At 37.8% G+C, this 26,569-nt stretch overlaps 1 protein-coding gene across 6 annotated transcripts in view; it reads left to right on the forward strand.

The window, feature by feature from the left end:
- suco (SUN domain containing ossification factor) overlaps positions 1 to 26,569 on the forward strand; it is a 54,166-nt gene that overhangs the window by 2,619 nt on the left and 24,978 nt on the right. For all 6 annotated transcript variants that reach the window (XM_079583979.1, XM_079583975.1, XM_079583977.1 and 3 more), the window contains exons 2-4: positions 22,524 to 22,632; positions 23,483 to 23,608; positions 26,068 to 26,444. In XM_079583979.1, coding sequence (XP_079440105.1) covers positions 22,524 to 22,632; positions 23,483 to 23,608; positions 26,068 to 26,444 — 612 coding nt within the window. The remainder of the gene's footprint in view (positions 1 to 22,523; positions 22,633 to 23,482; positions 23,609 to 26,067; positions 26,445 to 26,569) is intronic.

Genomic DNA, 26,569 nt, shown 5'->3' on the forward strand with positions numbered 1-26,569 from the left:
TAAATAAAATGTATAAACATACAAACTTAAGATATGAAACGTAAAGTCCTTTGAACAAAAACACAAAAACAACAACAACCAAATCAAAGTTGCCAGTTTTAAAAGACTTGGTTCATAAATATAACCTATTTTTAGGACAAAAAACCTTGTCTTATATTCTGGTTTATACTACAATGTCAGCTTGCTTATCCCTTTACCTGCACTTTTTTAAATTCTTTCCATCAAGCTACATCAAACCATTTTCAATCATCAGTTGCTGCCTGCCTTCAAAAACCTACTATTTAGCGATCTAAGTCCATTATGTGACTCGTTAATGCAACGCACACTTGGCGTCATTGGATTTCACACACGTGTAAAAGAAAAGCTAACTTTTATTTAGTTTTTTTTAAAATATATATTCATTTATCGGCCATTATAAATGCCGATACCGATAGTTTGGAAATTGCCTAATATCGGCCGATAGTATCGGCCTGGCGATATATCGGTCGGGCTCTAATAATGAGTCAATAGTAGGGATGCATAACGATTAATCGTTTGCAGAATAAAAGTTTTTGTTTACATCATATATGTGTGTGTACTGTGTAAAATAATGATGTATTTATAAATACACACACATGCATGTATATATTTAAAAAATATTTACATGTTTATATTAGGGATGTCAACGATTAATCGACGATCGATTAATTGTCGATAATACATTTACTCGATACAACTTCTCGATCATCGATTAAGCAGGTCCATGCGCGTGCGTGCTGCTCAACCGCGAAACAAAGCGAGCGCGTTTTGTTTGGGACCATTTTACACCTTCGTTATGACTAAGTTTGTGTGTTCATTCGCAGCCTTTTGTTTTGTTTATTTTGCGTATGCCTATCTATATCTGATTTATCTTATATTGGATGTATCCTGATCAGCTTTAGCGCGCGCGGCTCAAACGGCACTGCACGACTAATGACTATTGGCAGGACTGTCATATTACATAACATTATAAAGAGAACAATATTGTAATAAAACATTGTGCATTATTTGGGTTTAGTTGCCGTGTCGCGTTGCTCCAGGAAGAGCGCGTCCACAACATGATCATTCTGAATGAATGGCACGTAACTTAGTTCAAATTCACTTGTAAATTCGCGTCATTTTGTGCAGAAATAATTTGTAATATTATGTTTATTTTGAATATATCTGAGAAATCTCATATAGGATGCGTTTCTTTGAGTTAAATAACACGCTAGGGTGCTCAAGTTTAGCTATTCATTCAGCGCGCGCAGCTCAAACAGAAATGCACGACTAATAATAACGATGAATAATTTGGGACTGACATATTACATAACATGAGAACACTATTGTATTAAATGGTTGTGAATGCATTGGGTTTAGTTGCCGTCTTCAGTGCGGTGTTCAGGGAGAGTACGTCCACAGTCACACATTCTGCATCTGAGGTGGCGCTGGTGACGCGTTGTATAGTAGACATTATATATGATAATTAAATAATCAATGACATCAAAACATTCATCCATCGATCATGGGAATTTGTGAAAATTGACATCCCTAAACAACAGTTACAATAAAACATCAATTGAGCAATATAACATGCATTTTTATTCAGTATATAAGCAATATTTAGCTTTTTATGTTAAAGACACTATTGATACTGTGAGAAATTGACATTCTCAAGAAAATAGCCGCTTATCAGTTAATCGTTAATCGATCGATAAGGTCAATCAACTAATGATTAATGAATTAATCGATAATTTGCATCCCTAGTTTATATACATTTTTATATTTAAATATAATTTATATTATATATAATTATAAATAATTAATATATAAATATATTTTTTTCTTAAAATTATACATGCATGTTTGTATATTTATATATACATAATTATTATACACAGTACACACACATATATGATGTAAACAAAAACTTTTATTCTGCAAAATTGTGATTAATCGTTATGCATCCCTAGTCAATAGATCCAGATACAGTATTATGGCATGTGTAGAGGGGGCCAAATAGTAGAGAACCCATGGCTACTGCAATAATGTTGTCATCTTTCAGCATTTAGGGCTTTAGGGCCCAGAATATACCTCTTGTTTAGTTGCATAATTACAAAAACTGTCAGAACATTAACTCTTTTTTTAACCAAATAGTCTAATTCATGTAAGAAATGGTTGAGCTACTCTGCAACTCTTTCCTGTACAAGACAGTTGGTTTAAATGAATTTCCAGTTCAATCAGATTTGCTGTATTTAAACGGCATATCATGTGATCTCTCATTTGAATGATCATATTTGCGGTTGTGGGTGGGTGAGCACAATGGTGTCAGTTTCCCACTTTTTGTTCAGGAAATATCTGATCGTAAATGCCTGGGTTTTCAGTGGCTGATGACTTTCAGTGTTTGAGTTTTGTTCAGTCACGTTTGTCTACAGTTGTATCTATCTATTATCCTAGTGTATACCGAATATTAAAGTATTTCGTCAAATGAATGCTGAGTGAGATCACTCCTTATGCATGCATGTCTCCTGTCCTGCTCTCTTTAGTCTTAATGTTGGCACATCATCAATAATTGTTTTCAATGTTCACTGGAATGACAGCTGATAAGCAGTGAGGGTAAAAAAAAAATCAGAAAGAGAGGGAATAAAGTTAAAATAGTGTGAGAAGCACACAACCTGCAGTTATGGGCATGACATGGAGCTGCTTTGGCACACTTTCAGATCCACAGCCAGAGGCTCTTCTCTACTGCTTACTTTTTCTCTCTTTCTTTTCCTCCTCCTGCCCATTTCCTTCTTTCTTTCTTATAATAGCTGAGAATGTAGCATACTGTTGAGACGTCTTCCTCCACGCCTCCTGCAACAAAACCAACAGGCTCATATGCAGGCCTTCAATTCTTTGTGAGACAAACAACCGTTACCTTTCTCAGAAATATTATAATAACTCATTTTACTTTTACACAGCATCTTGAAAATTCAATGCTCAAAGCTCGAAAGTTACATTGCGAAAAATGAAAGACGTCCATGTTAGCTGCTGTGCGTTAAAGGGGATGAATTTAAATACTCAACTTCTCAGAGGGTTTTACTGTGTAATGATCAGCTGTACTAATTGGCTTGTTCATTACCAGTCGTGACCCATCCCTCGAGATATTAGACCTGCTCAGCATGTCCCACTCTAAACTGCCCATCACCCACCTTGGGTCTCCAGGGTGGGCTCCAGTTGCCTTGGAAACGCCACCCTTTGGTCACTGGGTTCATCTTCTCACTTGGCCTTGAGACCGTACAAAGCGTACAAAGCGTACTTGTGCTTAGGGCTGTTTATCATGGTGCAAATGAAAAAAAAGGTACATTCATAATATCACAATGCATCTTCCTTTGTGAAGACAACTCGGGTGTGATATGAAGCCCAATTTTTTAAATCGTGTGGAGTGTTAACCCCTATATAATTGAACAACTCCTCAACTAAAACAGCCCTGAAGCTGACATGCTACACATTTTAAGTTGCATTTTTTAAAAATTTTCTGAATGTGAGCACTGCAGCTCTGTCAAGTAATTTGTCTGGATAAAAACAAACCCTTCTTGGCCCCCATTGTGGGCACTGACATAGCATGGCCATAGGGAAGGGGCCCATGTTCCCTATATGACTGAGTACACAGTGTTCTGTAATGTCAAACCTGCAGAAAAACACAGCCCCTCTATGATGACCTTACACTGGCTTTCTGAGACTGTATTGATTTCTGTCATATATTGATTAATGAATAGTGAATTTACTGTTTAACTGCTGCTTAAAACATGGCAATGTCGTCATATGGCATGTCAACCTTTCCTCTATAGGGAACAGTTGTGTTCAGTCTTCATAGCTTGTAAGTGTGGACTGACATTTCATCGAGTGCTACAGTGATGTCATATTTTTGTTGGCCAATCCGGAAGTAGCGTCACCCAAAAGTCTGATCTGTTTTTTTCGTTGGCTTTCGGTGCCACTCCTCTTAAATGTTAGTCTGGAGCCCTGGATTATTGGTATCGGCTAAGATGTTTAATATGAGTGCATCCCTATGATGTTCCCATAATATTCTAATAAAAGAATATTGATACATCTGCATGAGTACACTAAAGTAAACCTGCATAAGGTGATGTTTATGTTTGACACCCCTGCTTTGCATGATGGAGGTTTGGTAAAGGAAATGCAGTTTTACACTGAGCGATGTGTGTAGGTGTTTCGTGTTAATCTTACTCCTCTTATCACAGATGGTGTGATGATATCACTCTCAAAGTCCCATGCATGCCTTCCCAAATAATGTTAATTTTGCAGCTTATGTGAGCCATTTGTAGCTTCAGACAGTTTCTCATTGTTGCAGCTGGATCTGCATGGCACATATAGCAGCAGGAGGCTGGTAATTATTTAGAGGGATAATACTTTCAGCCTGAGCCCCGAGTAGTAAGCGATGACGTTATATAATAGAGTATTAGATAAGAAGGATTGAATTAGGAAGGCAGCCGGTCTGCCAGCCCCTGTGCTTTGTTTGCTGGTCTGTCATGTTATATCGTGCCTGCTAGCAGTAGCTTCATTGATTAATGCTAGTAATATTGTATAATCATGGAGTAGCCTAACTTGGATGTGAACTCACTGATCCATGCATATCAAATATTTGCTTTTATTGTGTATGGATGGATGTTTTTAAAGTGAAATGATTTGTTTCTCATCCAACCGGTTCCTATTATGTACCCTGAAGACATAGTCCGTTCACACAAGAACAACAGCACTGCATGTTGTAACAGTTAACGTCTCTTAGTAATTAGTTTTTAATTCAAGTAATTCTACTGATCTTTTCTTCTATATTGAAGTCCATCTGAGTGTAATGGATTATCGGAAAAGGAAAATATTATATAAATATTAATGATTTTGAAGTGTTCCGAATGGGCGTCTGCAAAAAACACGCCCAAATCATCTCCATTTAAGTGCTTTCCACACAACTTTTCCATTACAGTCTTTCGTCATTCTCAGCAAACATACAGGTACACGATGATCTCAGAGCAATGCCAAGTGTGCATCCCTAACACCATTGTAAACACAATAAACAGCTAGACCCAGATTACAGACCTCTCACAAGCCAGCTGTACAAAAATGTATCTGTGTTGCTTATAGAAAACTGTGATACAGCTTTTCTTACTCTTTAACTGTGTATGATGAAATACATTTATAATGAAATCTCTATAAAATTTAATCCTAGCATGAGAACACCCAGATTTTTTGTAAACAGGTGGTTTTAGTTATTCTCCATATTATTTCCAATTTAGTATAATTTTTAGTACGAATGTTGTTCGTGAATGATTATTTGTGAAAATGTTACTATGCAGGCTTCACGCACAAATGTATGAGATTGCAAAACGCTTATGATGTTATGTGGTTATTACTAGTCAAGTCATTTATAGAGCTGCACCGATCCAAAAAGTTCGATGTGAAAAGAAGGAAATGGTTCTTCCATAACACTGCACTTTAGATGTGTGTGAATTTTCCACACCAGGAGTAATTTATATAGTTCTATTTTATAGCGATTATCTGTTCAAAAAAATTCTATTAAAGAAAAGTTCGAAAATAAATATTTGTCTGTGCTGTAAAGTGGTTAGAAAACATGAAATCGGAATCGGCTAAAATCGGTATCGGCAGGTCAAACTCGGCCTAGAAAATTGTAATCAGTGTATCTTTATCATTTATATAGAGCTTTGTACAATACAGGTTTTCAAAGCAGCTTCATGTTAATAAACAGGAAGATAACAGTTTTAAAGTTCTTCTATTATGAAACAAATTCAATTTCACCTGTAAAACAGCTCTAAAAAGACAATAGTGCTCACTGGTCAAAAGAGTACAGCCCACAATCTCTGTCAGATTCTGGCTCGAGTCTTTTCTTTAGTGTAAGTCTATTAAGTGTAAGTCAGTGCCAGCACCCATATCACCCTGCAGCCCAAGACTGGTTGCCCACTGAAGCTAAGCAGGGTTGAGCCTGATTAGTACTTGGATGGGAGACCTTCTGAGAAAACCAGGTTGCTGCTGGAAGAGGTGTTTGAGGTCAGCAGGGGATGCTCACCCTGTGTGGGTCCTAACACCCCAGTATAGTGACGGGGACACTATACTGTCAAAGAGCGGCCTCCTTTGGATGAGACGTTAAACCAAGGTCCTGACTCTCTGTGGTCACAAAAAATCCCAGGATGTCTTTCGAAAGAGTAGGGGTGTAACCTTGGCATCCTGGCCAAATTTGCCCCTTGGCCTCTGTCCATCATGGCCTAATCATCCTCATATACTGATTGGCTTCATCACTGTCTCCTCTCCACCAGTAAGCTGGTGTGTGGTGGGCGTTCTGGCACAATATGGCTGCCGTCGCATCATCTAGGTGGATGCTGCACATTGGTGGTGGTTGAGGAGATTCCCCCCTTCTATGTATAGCGCTTTGAGTGCCGTGAAAAGCGCTATATAAATGTAATGAATTATTATTATTAATAATAATAATAAAGTACTTTAAGGTTGTTTGGGAGCTCGCAAGTAGAGCCTCATTTCCTCATGCACAGACAACCGAGCAGTCATGCTTTCGGGGAGGGGTGTGTGTTTATATATGCATGTGCAAGTTAAAAAGCCATTAGTGCTGTCTCTTACATAAGTCCATTTCTTGAGGACTGTAACTGTGGTCATGTCTTTTGGGCTCTGGTTGTCATATAAGCCTAAGCCTAACTGTTTTTAGCATGTGGATGGGTAAGAAATATCTGTGTTCTGACAGCCTGACTCAGGGGAGGAAGAATGACTCTGAACATACCTCAAGCTGATATGGTGACTGGGGGTTGGTTTGGGAGGTGTGCAAGGCCAAAGATCTTGTACTGTGTCAGAGAGGCTATGGTTTTACAGAAAAAACTAAGATTGTGTTTTTAGTTTGGGATTTGTTATCTTCGTCCTGTTTCGTCTCACTTGTGTGGTATTTTGACTGGAAGATCGTTTTCTGATTCTTCAAGAATTTCAAGAGAAAAGTGCAGTGTCACAGAATGTAATATAGCTTGCAGCAGTAAGAGGAATTCCCCCCACAAACCAGCTTCCTGTTTGAGCCGTGCAATAGCTTGATTAAGTAACCATTCATAATTAATTGTGACAACATAAGCTGCATATTGATTCAGCACGTCACTAATTTAAACAGTTGAATTTGTTTTATGAACTCTTAAGCCTAAATCCCCATTGACCCGATCTTCTATGGGTCGATAATCTGTGTGCCCAATATTTTTGAATGAAATTCACCCTTTTCTAGTCTTTCTACTTTTTTTTTTATTGGATCTCTAAAGGCATCCAACATTACACCAGTCAGTGTGCATTGAATACTAAAAGATGTTGCGTAATTTTCTTATAAAACAACTTTGCAGCATTATTTTTATTTTAAAATAATTGTCATTTATTATTATTCATACATAAAAAAAAATTTTGGTTACAGTCTAATCATTTAGTCGTGTCAAAAAGCAGAAATAGGACAACTAAAACAGGTTTTAGATATTGGTTATTGGATATTTAAACAGTAGTAATCTGTATTGGTAGTGACAAAAACAACATCAGTCAATTTCTACTTCTAAAAAGCAATCCTGACAGGTGAGATAATATATGTTTTCAGTATATGATTTCAGTATTGAACTACACATAATGTGACACTACATTCATTTACTTTCAGAGATTTTGTGGTACATATATTCCTGAGTAAAACAACCCTGATGGCTGTTGCAAACATGGCATATTACCTCCTGCTGTCACGCACACTATTTTCCATCCAAGTATTGATTCTCACTTCCTTGTCTTGTTTGTGCCTTACAGACTACAGAGTAATCCACTATTTTGAAGAGTGGGGTCAAAAATTAAAAAAAAATATCCTGAGATTTGGAGTCAAATTACAGGCGGGTAAAATTACTTAAGAAATGACTCCTCTCTATTTATGCTCGTCTTTCTTCAGAAACGAAATATTAACAAAATCAAAAATTTAAGGCTGGGGAAGCTTCTGAAAATTGGTTGATTTGACATGACCCTGTATCATTTGGACTTGCTTGTTTTAATTTTAAAATGTTTTTATCGTAACAGCTGGCAGAGATGGCCCTTTTCCTTGTGCGAAATGTGTGTAATTGAATACAGATTTTATTGAATGACATTCATTCATTGATGAAAAATATCTGGACATTGGACAAACACTCCTAATTGTTGAAGAATCCTATATCGAATGAGGCACTGAATTAATGTGTTGTAAATCTTTGGCTCGAGAGGCTGAGAATGAAAATTGGGTTATGTTTAATTAAACGGTGGGTTTTCACGGACTTGGACAAACACATTTGGCTGGCACTCAGACTGGCTCTCTTTTATCTTGCCTGTACTCATTTGGTTTCTCATTTTTAGAGCCAGACAGGTCCATTATTGTTGCTTCTCTCTCTGTCTTTGTATTTCTCTTTGCGTAAGCAGTTAGATTAGATCCTGTCAAGCGTATGGGAACGTCTGAACTTGTCGCTTGGGAAACAAGCGGATTGAGTGGACAAGCCAGACAGAGGCTCATCACGGGAGCCATGTCAACTTTCACCAATGTTTTCCTTCTCATCTCTGAATGAAACCCCCACACCTGCTCTGTAATTAAAAGATAGGAAGAGAGAATCGAACTGGGTATTTTTGGTAAGCAGAAGCAATGAAACAAAAGTTTTGGTTTTGTCTTTCAGATTCAAGAGAGCTCAATGAGAATCTCTGAGTTTGAAAAGTGATATTTTGCAGACTGAAAATTCTCTGTGTGGAAGACAAAATAAAAATATCTGGCAAACTGTATAAAATAAATAACACATGTGAATATACTGTATGTGTAGTACACTTTAGTCAGTGGGGCTGGATGTGGAAAATTCATTTATTTTTTACTTTTTTGGCTAAAATGAAACATTTTGCACCTTTTAATACGCATGCAACATACATTTAGTGTCAAAAGCAAAATACTGTATATTTTAAGGTATAAAGCAGTACAACATTTTAAATGGACTAGGCTTCTCTCTGCCCTAGCCTTATTTTTAATAACTACTTCAACTGTAGTTTTCTAGTCTGGCAGCTTCTAAGTTTACGGTGGTTGTGTTAGTCTTCCTATAGCCCATCCCCCACTTCAAGCACAGGACACATTGTCTGTTTCTTTCTATACAGACATTCTCCACCCCCTCCTCAGATTGTGTACTAGGACATTTTGTTCTAGCTAATTGTAAAGAAAGCAGAAAAACCAGCCCCTGATGTCCAATCTGAGTGTTGAAAGGTTAAACCGTATGTTAACATTTATACACCCATAGATTTGCTGAAAGGTCATTAAAAGCCAGTGAGTGGTTAACGTTGTGCTGCATCCATTAAAGAATACATCTAAGTACATCTGAATACATCTCTAAGTGATCTAAATTTTTAATGACTGTATGTTGGGTTGCTGAGATGTTTGCAGTAGGAACTCGCACTCTTTCTTCCTGCAAATCAACTGCTTTCCCATTCCCAATATTCCTTAAGCCACTGATCCTGCTTTCAACCTTCTGTTTTCTTACCTAATAGTTGTTCCTAAATCCTTCATGCTTTTAGGAGTCCTTTCAAGTAATTTTTTTTTTTTTTAATATATATCGGCTGTCTTTAGGGTGTGTACACACTTGGCAGGTTTGGTTTGATTAAAACCAAATTTGGTACAATTGATCTGTTCGTGCGGTTCATTTGAATAAGTGTGAATGCTGCCATATGAACCTTACCTTGGTACCAAACAAATTTCCAAACGTACTCTGATCTGTTGAGTTCATATTTCAGTCTAAATGAACCAGACACATCTAAAAGAATCAAAAACAGGATGACGTGATGTCACAAAAAGTGATCCTAAAAGGACAGAATGCTCAAGCATAGTTTTTTTCTCATCATAGGAGCTACGTTGCCCATTACAGTTTGGTACCGTTAAAGGCATTGGTAGGGCTGTCGCGATAGCTGCAATATTGTAATACCGACATAAGAATGCGCGAATTAAGACGGTTTGAATTTTTGGGTGAACTAATAATGTTTTGTATATTAGGCTGGTAGTTTTAGCTGTGGAATCGAAATTTTTATTTTGTAATTTGCAATTTTTGCTGGTATCTCAAATTTTGGTGTGATTACTTTCATTGCCGGTAAAAAATATTTATGGCTGGTAAATTTTCTTAAGTCACCATCGACCAATGGCAGGTGTGGCAAAAGGTTTGTGTTAGGCCCTGCCTGTATGCCAATGGTAAGTCTAATGTCAACACATTAAGCTCTGGCGTTGAGTTTCCTCCTTCCATAAAATGCAGATCCTGTGTGCTGTTTAGGGATGTGGCAGGACATAAAGGTTAAATTACGTTTGTGATAGATTGTCTATTGTTTTAACAAAATTTTTTAAATTCCAGATAAAGTGCTTTTTCTTCATTGTGAACATGTTTGATAGAAAATTTGCTTCTTTTTTCTAACTACAGATGATGTTTTAAGTTTTGTCTTTTCTTTTCTCGATAAGCAAACAAGGGTCAGAATACCTCTTCGTCAAAACAGGTCGAGGTAAAAGGCAATGGTGGTCAGGTTTCTTTGGCATTGTCATTCCGTTGTTGACGGGCTTATCTTGAATCCTGTTTGGAGATGGGATTTAGATGCTGTGCTCTCGCTGTTGTCACACCATGCTTATGACATCAACTTAAGGGTTCATCTCTCTGGAAACAAGGCTAGCATGAAAACCTATATGCCTATAGGCTGCACTGAAAGCCGGCCCGATCTCTTTTAGGAGACGGATAAACATTGTTGACTGATTCTGCTGTGCTGCTGACTCAGCTGCCCCGAGCGTTGCCTGTTGCGGAATCAGGCATTGCGTTTCAATCGATGGCTTCAGCGTTCTGGAGTGAGCTACTAAAGCATCTGTTATCACCTTTAATATCCTCCTCATCACTTTTTTGAGTTGGGCTAAGCAGGTGTTTTGATTTGTAAAACAGACCTCATCTGAAACGGATTTCTTTGTTGTGAATTGTTCTCGTCACGTGAGTGGAAGACGTGATACTGCAGTGTCTGTAAATGCGTGATGAGATCCAGTGTCCGGGCCTGCATAAGCCTGTGCCCTGTGTGACGTGTCCTCTGCCACGTTCAGATCGCATTAGCTGCATGAACGCCTGAAACTTGTGATTCACTCCAGCCTCTTAGAAGCCTCGGCCTCTTTTCAATAAGTGTGCTTCTCCGTTTAACGAATGGCGTCGTCAGACTCCCACAATCCTTTGCAATATCACGACAGTCCACAGGTTATGCAACAGGAACTGATAACTGGGGTTGAGGATGTCTGGTTATATTCAGTTTGCATGCAATTCGACTTTGTGTATACTCTGTGGATGCACAATATATTGGTATCATATAGGTTATTGTCCTGAAACCTGTTACATTGATTCCCATACATCAAACAGCATGTCACGTGTTTCAATGAAGTTCACCATAACCTCCAACACGGGTCTCTGGGATGTTAATAGCAGCTGATGCATCATATGTAGCACTAATGTGTGTGGATTGATGGCTTGACTCATGACTTCACACAGTACAGCTCCATTCAGCTTCATTCTGCCCTGGTATTGAAGGGAGAGATTATGTTATAATGCAAGGGATTTAATTTGAGAGTTTTTCAGTGACTTTACTTCCAGTCCTGTCAACTCAAGAGGGCTCAAGCTTCTTCCGCTCTGACATTTGCTCTGTGGCAGAATGTTTTTGTCTGGCTACAGCGTTGGCCTACTTTTTGCGAGAGCTCTGGCTTTGTGCCCCACAAGCCTGTTCTTCTGTTCCTCCCCCAGCCACGTCGCTCTGTGCACATCTGAATCTGTTGAGTCTCTGATTTCCCTCCCCTTAACTCATTTATTATTTATCAGTTCATTATCTAGCATTGTTTAGACCATTCCCACCTCATTTACAGTGTTTGTAGTCTGTTTAAAATAATCTCTGACTGTGGTTTAGCGTCACATGCTGTTATTATCCTGCTGGTTCTTCCTGCCAAAGATTTTTTATTTGTGTCTCATTGCATTCTGGACATATAGTATATTTATATGGCAGTGCACGCACACTGCATTTGTAGTGACATTTAGTGTCTAGTCACCCCGTGTTCACTCTGTAAAGCAGATGCTGTTTAGACTTTTTATTTTTTCCATTTAATGTGCCAGATGCTTTGCTCCAGTGCCACATAGGCATGTCAAAGTCCACTCAACGAATGCGAAACACATCTAGATTTCATCTTCAAGCGTTTTGCTCATTAATGAAGCCAAGCATCTGCTTGTATACAGTTGGCAGTAGCACTGCTTGAAAAATAACCTTTGACACTTTCCTGAGTCCTGGTGATGTGATCAGGTGAAGTCACCGGTCATAAATCTGTCATCTGTCATGACTCATATGTGGAAACCAATATGCATTGGTATCATATCGGTTATTGATAAATTTTAGAGTTCATGTAGAGTTTGTCTTTATTGGCTGATGTTTTATTTAGCTAATTATGGAAGCTAATTTCCTCTTTTTACTTTTTTCATTGTATTTGCCCTCATCTAAGTATTAAGTTAATCTTTAAAAGGATTAGCTTTGAATCTCTAATAATTTATAAACACTGTTAAAAATAAATCTCAAAATTAATATCCATACACTACTACTACTGCAATATCTTTTTTTATACTGTACATTATAATGTTGTAACTCTTAAAGGGCACCTATTATGACATTTAAAATGTTCCTAATGTTGTTTAGGGAGTCCCCAACAACAGTTTTACATGCATGCAATGTCAAAAAACACTTTTGTTTTCGTATAATATGCATTTATTTTTACCTGATTTGCTCACCGACTCCCAAATGATTCGTTCAACGACTCGTTTTCCAAACCCCTCCTTTGCGCGACGCTAATCTGCGATTGGTCAGATGACCCAGCAGTGTTTACAGAGATAATACTTATTGTTTAACACGGAGTACAATGATGCTTTTATCAATTAAATCGTGTTATAATAATGATTATAGTCCACTGCTTTGTAGTTTGTAGTAAAAAATTAAAAATAAGATAAAGAATTTAATGTTACGTTAGCGAGCATAGCCCAGAGTTCATATTGTAAAAGCACAATCAGTCTTTGTTTTCATTAGCCCGATGCATAAACATAACGTTTTACAAAAAAAAAAAAATGCAGTTACGTTACTACGAGGTATTACTCTATTCTTTAAGACAACTCCGAAAACAACGACAAACACTTCACATATCTCAATACAATAGCCATTGAAGACCTAGAAGCTAAACGGTGCTTACACAACAAACAAAATAATAATTAAGCATGCTACATAAAACATAAAAGCAACAATTATTAATAACACTTACAGGTTGTGATACGGAGGAGGAAGCTGATGCAAATACACTTGGAACTGAACCTTCCTTCAATATCAGCCGGCTCGCGAATCCCAGTTTGATTGCATTTAAAAAGCAATCGTCTTCAAAAGGGCGCGAGCAAAGCACAAGGCTCGGACTATACTTCTGTGGTATAGTTATATGAATTGTAGCCACTTAGTCTTCAAATGCTCCTCCTTGGGCAGATGACAAAAGTTTGCTTTTGAGCCGCACTTCAGAACACAGCGTCTCGTTGCCATGATATTTTCCCTGCTGGCCTTGGAGCGCAATAAGTGGGCGTATCGTATTCAAATAACTTTACAAGTTGACGTCATCTAGTCAGAGAAAAAGCTTCGGTCTTCTAACGATTCATAAAAATGACTCCGAGTCGACTCTTACTTTTGAAAGACAATAACTTTATATACGGTGCACTTTCATATTTCAAACTTTGCAGGATGTTTTTGTTCACTTAGATCTATGTTACACACTACATGAAAGGTAAATTTCAAAATTCCATAATAGGTGCCCTTTAAATACACTTGTAGTTTTTGAGTGGCTTATTTTTCATTTATTTGGGTATCAGCCATTACATCAAAACAATTGTCTCATTGGTATCATCCAGAAACTTAATCAACCAGGCGTATTAGACCAACATCACAAGATTTGTCTTGAGACTGTCTCTTGTTGCCTAATTTTTGACCCATTCAAAAGAGTTCGACCTGGAGGCATAACGTTATAATGAAAGCCCTGTTCAGATGTTATCCACAGATTCCAGCAGCGTCCATTCACACCCACACCCTGGCTGAGAACTGTGACGATTGTTCAACCGCATGCAGGATTTGATTTAAAAACTCACTTGATGCCTTTGTTTATGTAGGTTGGTTCATATAGATCCCTTTAAACATTTCTTCCATTGTGATTTCAGGGCTGTGTACAGAGGTGACGCATCTCTGAATAGCCAAAATATATTTTCCACGTATTTTACTTACTTATTTTACCACAGTTGCTCTATGCCAGATGTTTACTCAGTTGTGCAAGAATTGTGCTGGTGAAAATTATTTCTAATTGCCTGACCCAGGATAAGACATTTATTAGCTACATTGGTGTTAGGGCTGCGCGATTTAGGGAAAAAAATCGAAATAGAAATGTAAAATATTGCTGCTTTATTTTTGTCAGGAAACCTTATGCATACAGTGTGACAAAAAAACTCCAGTACACCTCTCTACAATCAACTTTTGGATTTGCATGTTTACTTAAAATTTCTTTAGAGAGAAGTATTGTTTTTTCATATTTTTACCGAAAATAGGGTTTTGTGAGTACATGTAATGTAATATGTTTCATTCATACTGGGCGCCCTCATGCAGAAAGTCTTCAACTGAGACTCATAGAAGTAATAAAGCTTTTGACTTTCCAGTATATCCTACTGTCTATGAGTATATCCCTTATATAGACGAAGGCATCCAGATATTGCTGCAGCAGAATAAAATGCAGATAGAGACGTTTTGACTGGTGAAACATGAAGACAATAAATATACAATTGTGACAAAATATGGTTTACCTTTGTTCTAGATATCTCTGGTATTTTCATAAGAATATATTTTATAATGCAATTCTAACCGACAGCCTTTATCACTGTATAGAATACTGTAAAATTATAGTATATTTTCTGATTCATTCTGTGATATGAAGCTACCGGTATATCACATCAGAAAAGAAAGTTATTGCAGTTTGGAGTAAAAACTTGTAATGAGTAGCGTTTACAAACCTGTTTTTCAAACGTACATTAAAGGTGAACTCTGGTCAATTTTAACATTGAGCTCATTTTTTTGTAAATTTGGAAAACTTCCTGTTTTCGGTCGAAGTCCAAAGTAGTCGATTGTCGAGTTCACGCGCGTGATCTTAGGTAACTAAACCTATGCGCGTGAACTCGACAATCGACTACTTTGGACTTCGACCGAAAACAGGAAGTAAATACAGGTATTTGCGCTGGCTGATATAACATCATTTTTATTCATATCTTTCACATCTACTGCAGTCACATATTCAACGTGTTCACTCTGAAGGAATCATCTAACATGTCTGGGCACTTTTAATGACACATCAAGGATGTTAAGAGTCTAAAAGCAGGTTTAAAACTTGCCCCATTGAAGTCAACAGGGTGCAAATTTTAAAAAGAGGATAACACGGTGTAGGCAACACAGATTTTTGTCGTTGTTCTCTGTATTGACAGCACTCCAAATTTACAAAAAAAATTGCTCAATGTTAAAATTGACCGGAGTTCTCCTTTTAAGTGCCTCAAACTCACACCGCTTGCAGAGATGGAGCAGCATCTACTTTTATTTAACAAAACAATCACAATGTTGGTTTAAATTCGGTTACAGATGATATCATGAACATGCCTATAAATCATCAGCCTGGGTTGCATTTACATAATGTAACAAGTATCGATTTAAGCAAAATGCCAATTTAGGGCAATACGTTTCTGTTTCTTCGCAGAAAAGATCAAGGCAAATACTTTTTCCTCTTACTTAATTTACATATTTGTAAATGTTATGTCTATGTTAGATGGATGGATGCACACTTTTATCATTGGTAAATATTGTTAAACATTTGTGCCAGTTCCATCAGCCATAAATGGCAACCACAGCATTTGCATTAACCTCCATCTGTAATTATTTATGTACACTTCACACAAGTCCAGGTGTTTTCAGTTTCAGTTCAGTGTCAGTTATAGACTTAGTATTTTAGACTGTAGCATTTATAGCATTATTATTATTATTATTTTAAAGGTTAATAAAACAATGCACGCATGATTTTCAAGCTCATTTTCTGACATTCTATGGTAGATGATGTTAAGTTTAATGGCATACTATTTTAGGGTTGTGGTGGTACAGTTGTGAAACCTGGTCTTCTCTGGCATGAAGAATAGGGCTAAAGCTAACAGGAAATATTTGGGGGATTTTGCTGGGCGCCTGGCTTCCCTAAATCTACTCATCCAGACAGACTGAGAGAATAAACACTGGAACAAAATGAAGTGATCTGTCACATCAAGTGGAGCAACGGGAAGTTGATTGCCATCATTTATTGTGTAGTGTCCCGTCACCAGTATTTTATCCTGGTGCTTAGTTTCGGTCCTGTTTTGTGATTTCACAGGGTCCCTCACTTGTTTGGACAAACCTTCATGTAGTACTGACTACTAAGGGGGTCAGCAATTTCTGCTGGGTAGTGAAATATTGACAGTTTGCATCTCAGACTGAGCATTTCTCCAACGATTAGGCATCTAACTTGGGATGGTTGAACACTATATGTAAAGTGGGGTGACTATGACGTAACCCCAACATATCAACCTTCTCCTGCATGTCTACAGCCATGAACTGGTTCAGACAAACAGATATCTCTTGGTTCAACAGAAGAAAAATATGTTTGTACATGGACAAGTTTAGTGTCTTTTCCAATGTACAAACAGATATCTTTTGGTTCAACAAAAGAAAAATGTGTTTGTACATGGACAAGTTTAGTGTCTTTTCCCATGTATTGGCCTAAGGGTGATAATGTGATGTAACCAAGGTTTTATGTTTGTGATATTTGTTAATTGTAAAAAAAGAAAATGTGTACGGTAAGATCAGGTGTTTAGAACGGTTTCCCAGCTTTGCCTTTGTCCTCCTCATCAGCCTCGGCTCTTATGTGTCTGCTCGATCCCTGCTGTGCTTCACTGTAAGTGCTCTCATAAATAAGAGCTAAATGCGATATGATGTTCTCCCACTGAGTTCCCATAAGCTCCCTGTCCAATGGAAAAGCAGCAGTATCCCTGATATGCCTGTGGGGCGCACAGCCTCCTGTGTCGAGTCGCTTCCCAACAACGGAAGTATCTATATGAACAATTATAGATACCCCCCCATAGCCACTCTGCTCTTTGTTTGTGGTTATTTACACAATCGTCATGACTTGAGACTTGAAGCACTGTTATAACATAAAAAGTTATATTATTTTATTACATGGCTTGGTTGAATTCTAATGTAGAATACTGTCTGTTATTTCTTGATAACACACCGCTGCTAAGGATAACACACCGTTGCCATGAAAAACAGAGCGTTGCCATGGACACAATGTTATTTAGTTTTCGTTCTGCTAGTTATCGTTTTTAAATCAATAAACTCCTTTTTAAATCAATATTTTGTCAAATTATTGATTTATTTGGTAGGTAGCCATGTAATAAGCAGGATAATGTAGAGCGAGGCGGTTGTTATAGCGAATACAACCCCTTCAGGCTGATTCAAGACCAGTCCTGATCAACCGCCTCGCTCTACATTATCCTTTACTTTAATCCAGAGAGGGCAAAAAGCTTGACCTGCTATTTTTTTGAGTGCAACTCCCCTTTTTGGGAATGGAATACATCTCTTTTTTACAGTAAGGGTTTGACCTATTTTCTTGTCATGACATGTCAGATGAGTTTTGCTGCCATTTTTTTCTGGGTAGTAAAAATATTTAGCTACTAGAATAGCATTCAAAAAGTATGCATACCAGTACATATCTTCATATTAGAGTCTTGTGTGATATGGAAGAATAAAAATGGTTGTTTTAAAATTTAAAAGGTAGTAGGTTTTGATCTCATTCATCTGTCTATGGTGTTTTTGTTTTTTGACTGAAAGGCATCCTGATGAATCACTTAATTTTGCCTGCATTTGAGTTTATGATCTCCTGCTCCACCTCTCTTCTGATCCTAATTCAGCGGTGCCTTTTACACAAAGCCAACAATTATTTCCATAATTCAAATCTGTTGGAGCATGCCATTGAATATAAATCATATTAAAAAAGTGGGACAGAATAAGCTCTGCACATTGTGCTTTGGTGTTGGGCTTGTAGTGAAACATTGGCTACTGCAAATAACAGCTGCTGATGACATCTGATGGTTCTGCTCATGTCATGTACAGAGGAGCTGAATACATTTACATTTAATTCTTGCTATTTTGTCAGTGTGTCAATTTTATCGTGTGACTTTTCACAAAATATTTAGTACATGGTTGTCTGGAATACTTCATTCTGATTGGTCAATTTATATACCATGACCGCTAATCTCTAACTGACCATTGTCTCGGGCAACTCATCACTTTACTCTCTTGCTTCTCACATAATTACATTTCAACTCAAATGTATTTTTATTTAATTATTTTGTTATTAGTCTTGTAACAAATATGATAATGTACAAGTTAGCTGGTCATTACCACAAAGATATAATCCAGAGTGATCGGCCTGTCTGGTTTATTGTGAGAATGACTGGGTCTGTACATTAGCTATGCAGGGGATACTCAACTGATGCTCTAGGGAAAACAGGATTGTGCCACCCCCAATGCTTCACATGATAACCTTTTAGGCTACATGTGAAAGTACATACAAACAGTTGCACTTTTATAGTAACCAGCAGCCTCTTTACATACTCATTTACACACTAACAATATGTTCTGTACAGACCGCGTTTCGTCACCATGTTGTTCTTCGTGCAAAGAAGCTTGCTAAAGTCAGTGAATAAAACACTGACACAATGATGAACAAGTAACAATATTCGCTATAATGGTTTACTGAATAATAAAGTAAACATTTCTTAATTTATCTTTGTAAAGAAACCTCATTGCTGAACTGGCTACTCTCTGCTGTCTCAGACGACGACATCTTCTCCTGTCAGCCACCGTAACTTCTGTTGGTTGCAATTCATAATCTCACCACTAGATACCGCTAAATATCACACACTGCACCTTTAAATTAGTGCACCTGACTGCATGGTGTCAAAATTACATTAAGAGAAAAAAAACAGATGGTGCATTGATGTGTATGTACGTTTTTTTTATTACATTCAGAATTAATGTAAAATACCGGTAAATAAAGCAAAACGTTTACAAACATTATAAACGCTATAAACATGTATTTTAGTTCCCTCACTCCACAACACATCCTTAAAACGTATTATTATAAATACCAAGCCTAAACAAATTTATTCTGCTGTTAAAATAAGTCACACTTCTGGCACTTATTGGTCAAACAGAAAATCATCTTTTTTTTGTCAAATATTGGCCGATATATCGGTCAACCACTTGAATTTATGAACAATTTACATGCAAATTTGTTTTGCTTATGTTACGTTAATAAAGCCAAAGTATTCCCTTGGCAATAATGTATGTAATACAATCATGCCAATAAAAGTACTTTGAAATATATAATTCCACCGTAGATGTGTTTTTATTTATCCATGTCAGTGTGGCCCTAAGCTGTGCAGCTAAGCTGTGGCCCTATCCAACTGCCCAGTTTGCCTATATGTATGGCGTCCCTGCTACTATTGTTTTGGTCATAAGACTCACAGAACATAGTACATTTGTTACTCAATAACTCCCCGCTGACACCTATATGAGCACTATATCTGTTTGTGTGTGTAGATATGTTCAAGGTTTGACCCATTAATCTCAGCTCAGATCCATGTGCATCAGTGACAACATAAAGAATCTGAGAAGTGTAAAAACCTTCCTTTTCCTCACTTGTCTTACAAACATAATTTTACAATAGGTAATTTATTGCTTTTTGAAAGTTTTTCCTTATTGTAAACTTTTCAAGAAGTTTTTCATTGTCTTCAATGAAAGTGTGTCTTCAATGCTATGACTTGCCCATTCATGCTTTCCTCAAGTAAACACCTTATTACAAAGGCTGGATAATGAGTAGTCCCATCAGAGGAATCACTTGAAGTTGGTTAATGTCCAATGCTGATTGAGGGTTTGAACATACTGGCCGAGGTGCTGACAGTGTGCTAACATGAGCCTGCATGTGTACAGGTTCCCCTTACTCCTAAATCTAGTCAAGGTGACGCTCTCAAGTTACTCTGTGTGAACATTTGAAACGAGAGTGCTGATAATGACAAGCCCCAGCTGTTGTTCATTTTCCAAAAAGTCATCGGACAGCTTTCTTTGGCGAGCAGATGCATAGTACAAGATTTTTGCCATGATTTTACCTCCCATGGGGGTGTGCGCTGGTTAAATGAGACTGGCAGGATTAGGATGGATGAATATAGAGTGTATAATTGATTGATCAGTTTGGCGAAGAAGATCGTCAGTTGATATTCATTTCAGATACTGCTGTTGTCTGTGCGGTTTACAGTAATATCCAAACATGGTGTGATTTTGATGCAGAACAGACAGCGTGAGTGTTGCGAGGAGGCATGTAAAACTTCATAGAATAGAAATGTTGTGTAATAGGACCCTATTAAATCAGTTTTATTCCCCCCCCCCCCCCCCGAAATTCTGTTTTCCATTTTCATTTGTCTGTTTTAATTCTGTTTTAACGTTTTTTGAAAAAGCATGTCTTATCAATTTTGTAAAAATTAAAATGAATAGGGCCTTATGAAATCTTTTATTTTTCTTCAAATCCCATTTAATTTCCCCCCCAAATTCTAATTAGATTCAGTCTTTTGATTTGATATACAAATGTATTATCAAAACTGTGGTAATCAAATTAATTAAAACACGTTTTGATCAATTTCTAAAATTGTATTAAACTGAATATGCAACAATTCCTTTACATCAAAACATTGCATTTTTTTTTTTTTGTCAAATTAAGTGCTGCACAACAGAGGTTTACTGTATAAATTAAAACATGGATGAAAAAAATGGATTGTGTAATGTTCCGTATGATTTATGAAGTTGTATTTTTATTCTTATTCTAATTACTCAGAGAAGTATATTTGACTAGGCTATACAATCGTAATATATTTCTGTCATAATCTATTTCATTCGTTTTATTTGGGCGCTTTGGCAATTTTCCCATTTTGTTTCATACAGTGAATTGTGTTTTAATGTTTTTTTCAATATCATGGAAATCATATGGCCCTAGTTACACATGTGCCTTTAAAATCAGTTGTGTTGTGTGTTGCCACATAAAATCTGTCTAATTATTAACTTATTCATTCATATAGTTAATTTCTCTGGAGGAGTGAGGTAATAGTTAGCCAAGCAGAAATGAGTTCAGTGGAGTTTAACTGAGTTCTTAAGTTTTCTCAGGCTTGCCTTTTGTCTCTTACATCCACATTATCCACCTTACTTTTCAAATGCGAAAGTAAGGTGTTTTCTGTGAATGTGCGAGTATTAGCCGCCATAGGTTACGAGAAGATTATATCATAGTGCAGTAAACTGTTTGCGCTACAAATCAGCTTGTTTATAATTAAGACAATACATTAAAATAATATGTTAAGAAATACCAGGTTGGAATATCAAGCATCATAACGAACTGTTTTGTACAGCTTGTCATTTTTTTAGTTTCCCTTCCCATCCTATGTGGCCAAAAATAAAATTAATAAATTGCAAATCATAATTGCTATTACAGTGAAGGATGTTGTATGTATTTATAATTCTATGTTTATAAAAGTGTTATGCACAGGCCTGTGTTGTTAGACAAGTCAGCACACTAAAAACCAAATCAACATTTGATTATATCATGGTTCAGTGTCTGCGATCCTGACACCTCTTTAAAACACATCCAATAGTGTTTCTGTTGGACTTAAAATACCCTGCTGTTAGCAGTTTCTGTTTTATTTCACTGGCCAATGTTGTGAGCTCTGTGATAGGGTGTAGCACTTTAGCCTATTCATTTGTTGTGTGGACCTAAAGCCAGTCTAACCGAATAATCTGAAAATCTATGGTTGTGCAGTGTACATCATCTAATCTGAACAAATTCCTCACATCCATTCCGTATTGACTGAAATCATAACATAATGGTAGTCCATGCCATTCAGACACTATTTCTCAACTATGCTTGGACAGCGTTTGGCTACGTCAGACTGTAATACCATGAAAATGATTGGACAACATTTTTCAGTTTATTTTCAGTGGTAAATGCCAGTATGTTTGCGTGCAACCGCTTTTATGAGAGCTCTGATGTAATTGGCTTTAGTAAAAATAACTTTCACTGTGCTGGAGGATTTACTCTAATCAGAATAAACAATGGAAAGGGGTGTAATCTTGCATCTCAACCATGCAAATTTCTTCATTGCTATTGATGGTAGAGAAGTCATCCTGAGCTCTTATGACCTTAGTAGATTAAGCGTTTTTATATCACATGTAGATCATATACAACAACTCCTTTCCACTTTTGTGAATCTTACGTTTGACTCTGTGTGTTGCAGGCACTCTTGTTGTCATGTTTATTGTTCAGAAGAGATCTCCTCTGGCCCAGGACTCCCTGCACAGGATGACAGCCGTTACACAACAGAGGAACCAGGGACTGATAAAAAGGTGACAAAAAACAGTTACTCTACACAGTCACCAACTAAATACCTCAACAACTTGCAAGCACTTGAACTCTTCTCCTATTAAGTCGTGAGTGTGCGTCGTTAACACCATTGAGATTTAACTCTGTATTGTGAAAAGGGATCACATACATTTGACTTCTAGAGAGGGGAGTTTGATTGGCTGTTGTGTAAGTCTAAATAGCTCCTGAAGTTGTGCAATAGCTCCTCATTCAGAGTGTTGTTGACATTTGTCTTTCAACAGGCTAATCTATAAAGGCTCTTACCGACAGGGGCCCCAACAAAGACCCTCCTCCTCTGTGTAACCTATAGATTTAAGGCTGAATAGAGGTGTGGAGTCATCTGGTTGTCCAATATTTCTCAGTGAGACTGACTTATTTGGCCCACTTTAGCTGTTGTTAGTATGCAGGCATTAAAGTTAAAGCAATTCAATCTTCAACTAAAGTGTGAATCTGTAAACTTGCCCTGTTTGCACTTAGGCAGTCACAAAAGTGTTTTCTCTTTTCTCCCACTAAACTGGAATGGTAGAAAAACACACAAAAAAACATCTCGAAATAAAACGTGAGTTCTGCCAACTCACCTGTTGTTGAAGGAACTAGTACAAGCCAAGGTAGTAAAAATTCACTCATCAATTCATCAATCATGTAATTTACTCAGCCTCATGTCTTTCCAAATACCTCTGATGAGCACAGACAGATTTTTGGCAGAATTATCACGTTGCTCACACAATGAAAAAACAAAAATACAGGTGACCATGGTCTGTCAAACTCCAAAAAGGTTAGTAAGAAACTGACCTTGTCACTTTAGTCATTTGCAACATTGTTTTCCTCTTTTAGGTCGAGGAGGAAAGGGCGACACACACTCAGTCATCGCACAGCGTGGGCCTGGAGACTGAGAAGGCTGCACTAAAGGAAACTCCATTGCACTCACAAGACACCCCACAGGAAGAGAAGCACAAACAGGTGCCTGTGCAATCCAACTGCCATATCTGTTTTCTTCTATTACATATCTCATCCTAACCCCCAACCTTGGTGACCCACACATGCGACTCATGGGATAGGACACACAAAATCCTAATCCCTTTTTTTAGTCACACTTTAGATCCAATTCACACTATTAACTAATTATGAATAATGACTTTTGCCTTAAAAAACTTCCAATTACTGCTTATTAATAGTTTGTAAGGTAGTTGTTAAAGGCACACCGCGGAACTTTTGGGCACTAGGGGCGCTAGACCTGTAACTTTCAAGTCTAGTGCCCCTAGAGGCCACAAGCGCCGCAGCACTGTCGCAAAAGTAAAGAAGACATCCACTTAATAAATGAATTGCACAAAAGTAAACAGAAAATAACTGGTCAGGTAAGTCTCATAGACCAGGGGTGCCCAACCCTGCTCCTGTCTGTCCTGCAGAGTTCATCTCCAACCCTAATCAAACACACTTTAATTTTCAAGCGATCCTGAAGACGTTAATTGTTTGCTTCAGGTGTGTTTGATTAGGGTTGGAGGTAAACTGTGCAGGACAGTCGATCGGCAGGAGCAGGATATAGATGTTTTGTACCTAAAACTAAGTTGTTATTGTGTTGGTTTTGGAGTCATCTTATTTGTGTTTTTCCTGTAGTAAACTATGTATTATTAGAGGCTTATATGATTTTAGTTTCAAATTCATAGACATTTGTATCTAAAATCATATAAGCCACGAATAATACACACATATATGAATTTGTAAAAGGACAAACAAACTGAAGCCTACAAATAACGGCAGTAGGTTTTGACATATCAGTTTTGTTACACGAATTCCCGACTTCGCAGTAAATATTACATTATATATCCACTTTTATGCCGATGTTTATGTTTTATTTTCAATAAATAAATGGGAATAGGAGCGGGCTTCACTCAGTGATTAAACGTAAACTTTAAGAGTGCTGGCCTGAATAATTAGAATATTTAGAACAGGAGAGAGGCCGCACTATGCATAAATAGTCTTTTGCACAAACGCGTTTCGGCGCGTGCCTTCTTCAGTGTGCAAACTGAAGAAGGCACGCGCCGAAACGCGTTTGTGCAAATAAAACGACTATTTATGCATAGTGCGGCCTCTCTCCTGTTCTAAATGTTTTATTTTCAGTCATCATTTTCTTCGCCCCTTGAATAATCTTCAGAGTCCCGAAACAGGAGGAGGACGCGGAGGACGACGAGGGAGAGCCGGGGAGAAACAAGAGAGTTTCTTGTTTTTCCGCGAGCACGATCCCTCTCGCGTTTTCTCTTTCTTTCCTCCTCAGGAGCAGTTTTAAACTTTTCCTTGCCTCAGCCATGGCCAGGAGTCGAGCAGGCGGAAAAATAGTAGCAAAAGCGTAAGCTCCTTGAGCATATCAGAGCTTGTGGTCACGTGACGGTCGTAAAGTGATTCGTTCTCCAGGTCACATGACCTGTCCAAAGACGGTCCGTCTCCTCCAAACTTACATGGGCGGAATTTCAAGAGGGCAGCTCCGCTCGGAGCATTGATAGTGTCAAACACTGTATATTGGCCTGAAGAATCATTTAAAACAACTCATATTCTTCAACTCTTTAGGTCAAAAGCTCCACGGTGTGCCTTTAAGTTTAGGTATTGAGGATTGAGGGATGTAGAATATGGTCATGCAGAATAAGGCATTAATATGTGCTTTGTAAGTTCTAACAAACAACCAATATTCTAGTAATATGCATGCTAATAAGAAACTAGTTAATAGTGAGAATTGGACTCTAAACTAAAGTGTTACCTTTTTTTCTCTGACTTTAAAGGTTTATGGCTTTTATGCAAAAATAACTGAGATATGAGTTATCATGAAATACAGTGCTTATCCACTTTTGGTTTCCATTCATTTCTCCCATAGGGATTTATTAAAGTGTTATACGCCATGAACCAAACCAACCAGTCACCAACCAACCAGCTTTCAATTTCAATTCAACAAGAAAACAAAGTTACAAGACTGTGTATTAACAGTTTCAATTAGGGAAATTGAAACATAATTCCTTCCTGTAGCTCAAACAGTAGAGCATTGGCGCTTGCAACGCCAAGGTCATGGGTTCGATTCCCAGGGAAAGCAAGAATTGATAAGTATGTAAATGTGTAGCTTGAAATGCAATGTAAGTCGCTTTGGATAAAAGCGTCTGCCAAATGCATAAATGTAAATGTAAATAACTACAATCTTGTGAAGGGTTGAAAATGACAATTAAACTATGGAGAAATGTAACAGTTTATACGTTAAAAATGAATTCCCTCATGGGAAAAATTAATGGGATTTTTACTTGCAGAACTGTTGCACTCTATTGCTGTGATCCTCCAGCTCATGTCTGCAACCAAATCATAGTCATGATGTTTTTCACCAAGACAGCCTTTTTCTGTTGCTTAATTGTTAATCTTTTTATCTGTGATTTCTGTCCTTGTAGACTGTGAATTTAGAAGAAGTGTTGGAGGAGCAGCAGATTCAGCTTGATTCTGCTCTCCCTGAGCTAGAACAACAGCAGGAGCAACCAGAACCCCAGAACACCCAACAACAAGACCAACAACAAGACCAAGAGTCAGCTCAACCACCAACACTTACACAGCCCCAAACAGAACCGCCTCTATCCCAGACCCAGCCAGACCCTGAAACTCCACAGGCCACTGCAACAGAGGACCAGGCTGCCCCCACCTCCGCTGCTTTGACCCCTCCACAGACTGACCCACACGGAGAAGACCCCTCTGCTCCCGCTGCTGAACTCCAGAAGAGCCCAGAGCCAGCCTCACCTACCTCAGTCTCCTCCTCCTCCGAGAGCCCCTCCAGGTGAGTACAGACAGCAGTTTGGGAGAGGAGAGGGTGGGAACTTTGAATGTTTGTCTTAGGGCTGTCACTTTTTATTCAATATTCGAATATGCATTCGAACATGACGTAAAATATCCGTAATCGAA

The sequence above is a fragment of the Phoxinus phoxinus genome (genome assembly GCF_949152265.1).
Source record: "Phoxinus phoxinus genome assembly, chromosome: 16".
NCBI classification, from domain to species: Eukaryota; Metazoa; Chordata; class Actinopteri; order Cypriniformes; family Leuciscidae; genus Phoxinus; species Phoxinus phoxinus.